We start from the raw sequence: 8,936 nt of genomic DNA on the forward strand, positions 1-8,936 counted from the left end.
ATGACTAATTTTGAGATTGTTATAAAATAAAAAATAACAAGAAGTAGGTAGTTAGAAATGTGGGCTGTCATGGCGTGGATCCGACGTGGCGATCTTATCGACCGTTGGGATGTCGACTAAATCAAGGAACAGCCCTCTTTTCCACCGTTGGATGCGTTGGCCTGTTCGTCCAATCCCGAACAAGAAACCGCGGGAGAGAGAAGGTTTGCAACTCAGCATCATCATCATCGACCATGGTATCTTCTCTCTCAATCTCAATTCACAGTGCCAAATCACCTCCCACCACTATAAATACCCCCTCCCTCAACACATCTCCTGCATTCACTTCTCGTCTCGCATTCTTTCTTCCTTTGAAGAACAGAAATCTATTATCCCCGAGGCGTGTTTCTTCTTCTCAGCTCTCGTTTTCTTCACCTAATCGCGTTCTCGCTTACAGGGTACGTTGTCTTTCTCTGTGTTTCTTGGTGAAATTTTTAATCTTTGTTTTCTGGGGTTGTGAGATTTCATCTGGGCTTTGGTTTGGTTTGTGGGAGTTGGGCAGATCTCTTGTTCTGTTTGGGAAATTGGTTATTGAAATGGCAGAACTTTGGAAGAAATTTGTTCCTTTTGCTTTTCTGTCTTGGAAGTTTAAGCAAATCTTCGGAGTGGTTTGTGCTAATGTTTTGTTTTTTTGTTGCAGGGTAGTGAGGTAGAGCGTAAGGAAGCTAATAACAGCAAGCAATCAGCCATGACGATCAAACCAGCTGTTCGGATTGCGGAGAGGAAGCTTGTGGTGAAGGACAGGACAATCCTCACCAACGTGCCGGAAAATGTGATCGCCACCTCCGGCGCTGAAGCGGGGCCTGTTGAGGGTGTGTTCTTGGGTGCGGCGTTCGACAAAGACAGCAGCAGTCACGTGGTTTCGCTAGGAACACTGCGTGATGTGCGGTTCCTGGCGTGTTTCAGGTTCAAGTTGTGGTGGATGGCACAGAAGATGGGGGACAAGGGTCGTGATATCCCACTGGAGACGCAGTTCTTGCTGGTGGAAACCAAAGAGGGGTCGCATTTGGAATCTGATGTAGATGGTGATGAGGAGAATAAGGTTGTCTACACTGTGTTTCTGCCTTTGATTGAAGGGCCCTTTAAAGCTTGTCTCCAGGGGAATGAAGCGGATGAGTTAGAATTGTGCCTGGAAAGTGGTGATACTGAGACTGTTGGATCGACTTTCACTCATGCTGTTTATATTAGTGCAGGAACGGATCCATTTGGCACGATATACGAAGCCATTAAAGCCGTAAAATTGCGACTTGGAACCTTTAGATTGAGGCATGAGAAGAAGTTGCCTGGGATTGTCGATTACTTTGGGTGGTGCACATGGGATGCTTTCTACCAGGAGGTGACTCAAGAGGGGGTGGAAGCTGGCCTTGCGAGTCTTGAGGCTGGCGGGACGCCGCCGAAGTTCGTCATCATTGACGATGGTTGGCAGTCTGTGGGATCTGATGAAAATCGACAAGAAGCGCCACAAGAACCACAACCAGAACAACAGCCTGGGCAGCCACAGATTCTGAGGCTGACCGGAATTAAAGAAAACGCCAAGTTCCAAAAGAAGGAGGACCCTTCTACGGGGATCAAGAATATTGTCAACATCGCAAAAGAGAAACACGGATTGAAGTATGTTTATGTGTGGCACGCGATTACGGGCTATTGGGGTGGGGTGAGGCCCGGGGTGAAGGAGATGGAGGAGTATGGATCAGCTATGCAGTATCCAAAGTTGTCCAAGGGGGTTCTGGAGAATGAGCCAGGGTGGAAAACTGATGCAATTGCTTTGCAGGGGTTGGGTTTGGTGAATCCCAAGAATGTTTACAAGTTTTACAATGAGTTGCACAGCTATTTGGCTTCTGCGGGGATAGATGGTGTGAAAGTGGACGTGCAGTGTATATTGGAGACTCTTGGGGCTGGTCTTGGAGGCAGGGTTGAGATAACCAGGCAGTATCATCAAGCACTGGATGCTTCCGTTGCTAGGAATTTTCCTGACAATGGCTGCATCGCCTGCATGAGCCACAACCTTGAGTCACTCTACTGGTAAGCTTTGACAATCTTTTCTTGTTACTCACGATTTCTTGGACTTAGTTTTAGTCTATTACCATCAACATCATCATTTGTTGTGCGATTTCAGTCTCTGATGTGTTTCTGTTCTGATGATTCCTGAATGAAACAGCTCAAAACAAACTGCTATCGTCAGAGCATCCGATGATTTCTACCCGCGGGATCCTGTTTCGCATACCATCCACATAGCTGCAGTTGCATATAACAGTGTGTTCTTGGGAGAAGTAATGCTGCCTGACTGGGACATGTTCCATTCTCTACATCCGGCGGCAGAGTACCACGGATCAGCCAGGGCTCTCAGCGGTGGACCTGTCTATGTTAGGTAAGGAATCCCACAATCTTGATCAATGCTCGATGTATCATATATTATATATATATATATATATAGATTTATTAATAACAAGAAGTAATAATTGAGAGTCTATATGCAATAGTGATGCGCCCGGAAAGCACAACTTTGATCTTCTGAGGAAGCTTGTTCTCCCTGATGGTTCCATTCTCCGAGCTCGCTTGCCTGGCCGACCCACCAAGGATTGCCTATTTTCTGACCCCGCCCGTGACGGTGTTAGGTGAGAATTGATACTTTTCCTTAGTACTTTTGTTATTTTGCCAAGTGCTTCCAATTCCATATTGGTGGCTGTTATATCATGACAATCAATTTGATCCTTATAGTTTAGTTGGTAGTTGAAAATAAGTTTACCAGCGAAGTCAAAACGAAGTTTCTATTCTGTCAAAAAACATAATTATCTCCAGATCATGTGAGCTTATAATGAGTTAACTATAGTTGGGGGTTTGAAGCTGAAAATACAATTATAATTGGATTTGTTTTCTGAGCAATTCTTGTTGTGTTTCAGCTTGTTGAAGATATGGAACATGAACAAGTACACTGGAGTTCTTGGAGTATACAACTGTCAAGGTGCAGCATGGAACAGTGTTGAGAGGAAGAACACTTTCCACCAAACCAAATCCGAATCAATCACCGGCTATGTCAGGGGCCGCGACGTTCATCTCATTTCAGACGTTGCGCTCGACTCCAACTGGGATGGAAATGTCGCTCTCTACTCTCACAGGAGTGGCGACATTATCACCCTGCCGTATAATGTAGCCTTGCCAGTCTCCCTCAAGGTCCTAGAGCATGAGATCTTCACCGTCACACCGATCAAAGTACTGGCACCTGGGTTCCGCTTTGCACCATTTGGGCTCATTGACATGTTCAATGCTGGTGGAGCAATAGAAGGGCTCAAATATGAAGTGAAGGCTGCTGCACAATCATCAGAAGGAAACGGTGTTGCTGGAGAGAGAGTCGAGAACTTGAGCTCGGAGGTTGTGGCAGTCATTTCCATGGAAGTAAAGGGCTGTGGCCGTTTCGGTGCTTACTCATCGGCTAAGCCTAGAAAATGCACAGTGGGATCTGCAGTGGTCGACTTCGAATACGACTTGGCCTCTGGCCTGGTAACCTTCAACTTGCTCGAGATGCCCCGGGAGGATCAGAAAGTCCACAACGTCGTGATTGAATTATGAAGTTATCATTACTTCATTGCTAGATTTTGAGCATGATGAGGAACTATTGAGCTATGTAAAGTTTGGGGAGAGGAGCAGAGAGGTTCCCCTGAGATTCACGATGAGCCTCTGTACTGGGCTTGGAAAGTTAGGATATTTCATCCCATATCTGCTTAGGAACCCCAATTTGATTGTACCCTCAATTCATCTTCCTGCTAGGAAGAAACCCATACAACTAGAATAATATCAAATGGCTGCATTTGTGGAATTATGTAATTTTCACCCATCTAGTGAGAGCTGTTGTTGTTTGAGTTAAGCTGATGGTATTACAGTAATATGCAATCAATAAACACAGTTTCTACTATTTCTCAGCAAAGCTAATCTTCGAGTTATGAGAATACATGCCAGAATTTTTAGGTGGTTTATTGCATTTTTCATGTCCAGCACCGACACGACAATCTGACATGGTGCAAGATCAGAATTGGGTTGCATCCTCCATTCAGCACAAAACTCATCCTTTCAAGTACATAAAGTTATTTAGAAACTGTTGTCCCAGAAGAAAAGTTTTTGACTTGTTCAGGTCTGGAACAGATTCATTAGAGAAAAGGCTAAGTCCTTAATGAAGAGTAGCACTTGATAGCTGTGTACATATGACTTTCTGTACTTAACAAGTGGATTTGGCTATTCATTCGATTTTAATTATGGTAATTATAGTAGATAAAACTAGCCCCTGATGTATCACAAGACACTGCAAAGCAGAGCAACTGTATTCGTTCAAAGGGATGAAAAATGGAGTAAATGCCAATAACAAATAATATTACAGAATCCTTCTCCAGTCTACAGTGAATTACAAAAATAAAAATAATACTAGGAAAGTTTATTTTGGTCCATTCCAAAAGGGAAAAAGATGAAAATTCACTACAGCATGGAACAATTACAATAATGATGCTTGCTTGCTTTTCTTGACATGGGAGCTGTAGTCCCGCCATCCCCAGTTGTAAATGCAACTTGCAATTAGAGAGCTAAGAGATGAATTCATACTTGAGTTTGAACGTAAAGAAGTGGGACAACATCCACACTTAAGTGAGTCTTCAGCAAGTGTAGAAATCTACAACTTGTCCCACAAAGGCCAATTTCCCGTAGGCTTGAGCCGATCCTAAGGAAATGGAAAGTGTCTCTATCATACAAAAAAGTTTTACTCCAACCTAGTCCTAATAGAAATCTCCAGTGTTTGAACTACGTCTCCTCTTCTGAAGGATCGGAATGTTCAGCTTCTTCATCATCACATTCCAACGGTTGAAATAGCAAAACTTCTTCCAGTTCTTTACCAAAATTATCATTGTCTTGTTGCCTTTCAAGATTTTCGCAGGGTTCCTTTCGCTTCAAATTCTCATTTGAACTCTGTTGCTGTGGAGGTGCTGCAACAGAGAGATGACCAAAACCTGTTTGTTCATAGAACAATTCTTTCTGGGAATTCCAATCTGCAGCAGTCTTCTCGACCATCTCTCCAATCAATCTCTTATTTTCTGTTATGTGCTTTACATTCTGGACGTCTATCACTTGGCTAGCCTCTTTAAATAACAAGAAAAACAGAAATTATATCAGTAAACAATTTAACCAAGTACGACGATCAAAGTTCAGTGCAAAAGGAGCAAAACAAAGAATGGAACTTGGGGAACATGAATTTAGTTAATTTGACAAGTTGCTGTCTGTAAAAACAACACTTGCGATTCGATGAAAGTGATAAAAGATAACAAGGTGAACAAGTGGCCAGGACAGACATTGAAAAAACCAGGGAATTGCACATACAAGATATGGCAAATGAAAGGAAAAGGTTATCTTTTCAAAACATGCAATGACAAACACACTAGGAAATGCATAGACTCTACGTCATGCCTACGCCTGAGATTGGGGCTAATGCTTGACTATACAAAAATATTTAGGAATAAACTTCACTAATAAATTTCGGGTTCATTCCAGAAACCTACTCTCATACTATGACTCATATATCTGTAAGTAAAGTTTCTCAAGTGAACGAACATAACTGTTGAAGGTTGAGTTCATGGAGGAGTACAGTTCAAATATAATAGAAACTTTGCATCTACACGTTCTATGAACAAAAAAGATCCAGGTGGTAGCACAGAGAAATGATTTGTGAATGCAAGAGATCATTGACATGCAATGCAATAAAATGGCACCAAATGAGTTGCAAATCAGACTTCAATACCTTTGATTGCCAGCTCTTTGGCCAGTGCATAATCTGATGATCTTCTTTTGAGCATATCAACTTCCAGCTCCATGCCCTTACAAAAAGAGAAAAACAAAAAAGATTGACTTTTAATATGAATTGGATGCCTGAAGAAGATGCCCCACTGGCAGACAGCTACATCTGTAGCACTGTTTCTGACAGATTTAAGAAAACAAAACATTGCGACATAGATAACATTTAAAAATTAAAGGCTGCCACTGAACATAGATATAACCACTCACCTGATGTACAAACAATAACTAACCTGATCCTCGATAACATTTCATACAACTACCCAACTACAACTGTTACCAAGCACTTAGTCCACCCCCAAACCCCAAACAAAACCCTGATCCGAAAGATTTAAAATGTAGATGATGGTTTCTGCCAAAATTCACATATCTTTTTCCATGAAACTGTTACACAAAAATGTATACTGTTAACAAGCCATGATCAATGATGAAAAAGCATTTTCGACAAATTCATTATATTCTTTGGACAACATATTGTTGTTTGACTGCACAACAATGATTATTCAAGGATTTCATGGTTGGATCAGAAGCTTAGGATAAGTTGTTTGCTGACAACCAACCAAGCTACCAGCAAACATGAAAAAGCAAAAAATTAGCTAACATCACAAGACATATCAATGCACCATGTCAGGTTTGCTTATATTATTTCTAAATAATTATATTTTTCATCATTATTTGGTCTTGCTCAACCAACTTCAAGAACAAAGACTTGCTGATTCAGCTGGAACAATACCAGAAGTAACTAAATCACTTGCTGCTTCTGCCAGAATCTCTAGGTTTTGCCCATTAGGGATGTCAAGAGCACATAGCTCAGTTCAAAACCTGATAAGTTACAAAGCAAGGTTTTCACAAAACTCACCAAGTCCATGTGGATAAAGTGCTCCAGCCGAGAATTTGCAAATAACCTGTTGAGTCAAAATAGCACCTTGAGATACGGCGAAGAAAGTGCTGCTAGAAAAATTGCAGAAGGTAACAAATTAGGAAATAATTGAAACATGAGATAAATCTGAAGCTCTGGACTTACTTCTTATATGCTGCTTGGACACGAGCATTCTGTATGTCTGTAAGTTCATTTACTCTCTCGGTTGGAGAGCCCTCATTTGCACCCACGAAACCAAAAAGAAACATGTTCCTCTCTAGCATACTCTTCAGTAAAGCAGAAACCACTTTCAGGCCCTTTGCCTTTGACTCAATTGCAAGGTTCTTAAGCTGTCTCAACTCTCCTACAATAGAAAAAAAGTTAAAATCCAACTCTGCTTCCAGTCTAGTTGCAATCGTACACAGACCTAGTAACTAATGGACGATTTTGGTTTTATTTTTGTTCTTTCAGTTTTTCCCTATTGAAGATATTATGAGAAGCTTTTATTTGGAAAATAACGATATTATAGAGACAAGATTGATGATCACTCAATTTTGTAACGTAATGGTTTCCATAATAAGATGCTAATTTTTTCAGATTGTATTTCATAACCTGGTCCTTCCGATCAGTTAATGGATGTTAAGAGACTTCATTGATTCTTTACATATGCCAACACCGAGGACATTAATTCAACCGACTCAAAATCTTTCTATATATGAACTTTCTAAGAGTTCAATTTTAAGGTGTGGATGTCGTAAATAGCTAAGTGATAATGATCTGCAAGCATAGAGGGACCTAGCCTCTCTAAGCAGACATATAATATGTGCAATCATTACTTGCAAAAGATTGACGAACAGTTGGTTGCAAAGCAGTAAACTCCCATACAAATTGACAGCTTCAGAAAATCTTATGACTGCTTAATGAATGTAATCAGAGATCTTCGTTATGGAAAAGATTGTATCTCCTCAAGAACATAAAGATATTAGGAAGAAGAAGAGAGATAAGAAAAGACAACAGAGAAAATATTGGACTAGAATATTGAAGGACACAACACCTGATTACTGTGTTGGGCTGTTGCTAAGTAACTAGAAGTTCAGTAATAGATACTCTTATGAGAAAGAAAAACAAGAACAAAACTGAGAAAAATATAAGCAGTGGCAGCTACCATGTGGAAGCAGATACTCAGATACAAATAACTAGATGTAGTAGACTCCCCCATCAAATTAGAGATCACAGAAGCATGAGTCGATTGAAAGAAGTTGAATACACACCAAGAGACAAATATATTCTGTAAGGCGGCTTGAATGGCTGAGTCTCATACAGGCAGTACAAGCAATACAGCCCACCCAGTTTGTTTGAGAAAGAACCAGATGAAACCATGTAACCTACAACCACAACATTACCACTTATAAGTTAATGCTAGGAGTAATGAGACTGCAAACAAAGGATTTCCCATCAATGAATAGCAAATCATACATCAAATTATGGATTACATCTTAACCGAACGAAAGAATGGAATCAATGACTGACCTGATTAAATTTTAAACAGAAGTTAATGCAAAGAAATGCTTAAGAGAGAATGTAGAAAAGACAATATGTGGATAAAGGAGAAGAGCAAAAAGAACATTAATTATATAAGGAGGCATATGGCCAGCCAATGGACTGTTGGTGGGGGAATGTCATCCTTAACTCCGGAAAATGTCTTTGTCATGGATCCATACAGGTTTTGCCAAGGCAAACTACCTTAATTCACCTAATTCATCCAAAAGTTTAAACTTTACACTACATCTCCCTTTCTTCCTATATTGAAGGTGAAAACATAAAAAACACACGAGTTAATGTATATAGATCAAAAGTACAGATGTACAGTAATTACGAATTCTGAAATTTCATTTGAATTGGTTCATATACCTTAAATTACTCTTTTGAGTTCTGTTTATAAAACAAAAAACTTTAATACAGAAACTGCACCTTTCAGAAATGAAATGGCATTCAGAAAATCAGCAACCCAACTTGCAGATTGTCATTGTTCAGTGTTTGGTCTAAGACACCATAGTGCACCTAAAACAGAGGTGATTTATGTAAAACTAAGAATGGCATAACCTTTTACAACAAAATATATGAAAATGATAACCATTCTCCCCACTCCAACGTCCGTCCCCCCCCCCCCCCCCCCCACCCCCCACCCCACGCACCACCACACCACCAAACA

The 8,936-nt window shown here is 40.6% G+C and overlaps 2 protein-coding genes across 3 annotated transcripts in view; one reads left to right on the forward strand and one right to left on the reverse strand.

Moving 5' to 3' along the window:
• LOC105162125 (probable galactinol--sucrose galactosyltransferase 6) lies at nucleotides 278-3,901 on the forward strand. The gene is made up of 5 exons (XM_011080080.2): nucleotides 278-437; nucleotides 680-2,061; nucleotides 2,198-2,407; nucleotides 2,520-2,654; nucleotides 2,940-3,901. Exons 2-5 carry the CDS (start codon nucleotides 728-730, stop codon nucleotides 3,604-3,606), a joined length of 2,346 nt encoding a protein of 781 aa, XP_011078382.1. The 5' UTR covers nucleotides 278-437; nucleotides 680-727; the 3' UTR covers nucleotides 3,607-3,901.
• Nucleotides 4,366-8,936, reverse strand: part of LOC105162126 — a 6,314-nt gene continuing 1,743 nt past the window's right edge. For both annotated transcript variants that reach the window (XM_011080081.2, XM_020693758.1), the window contains 5 exons: nucleotides 7,996-8,109; nucleotides 6,890-7,088; nucleotides 6,725-6,770; nucleotides 5,813-5,888; nucleotides 4,366-5,156 (listed from right to left, as the gene is read on the reverse strand). In XM_011080081.2, coding sequence (XP_011078383.1) covers nucleotides 4,822-5,156; nucleotides 5,813-5,888; nucleotides 6,725-6,770; nucleotides 6,890-7,088; nucleotides 7,996-8,109 — 770 coding nt within the window. In that variant the 3' untranslated portion in view covers nucleotides 4,366-4,821. The remainder of the gene's footprint in view (nucleotides 5,157-5,812; nucleotides 5,889-6,724; nucleotides 6,771-6,889; nucleotides 7,089-7,995; nucleotides 8,110-8,936) is intronic.

This window comes from Sesamum indicum, linkage group LG5 (assembly GCF_000512975.1).
Source record: "Sesamum indicum cultivar Zhongzhi No. 13 linkage group LG5, S_indicum_v1.0, whole genome shotgun sequence".
Lineage (NCBI taxonomy): Eukaryota > Viridiplantae > Streptophyta > Magnoliopsida > Lamiales > Pedaliaceae > Sesamum > Sesamum indicum.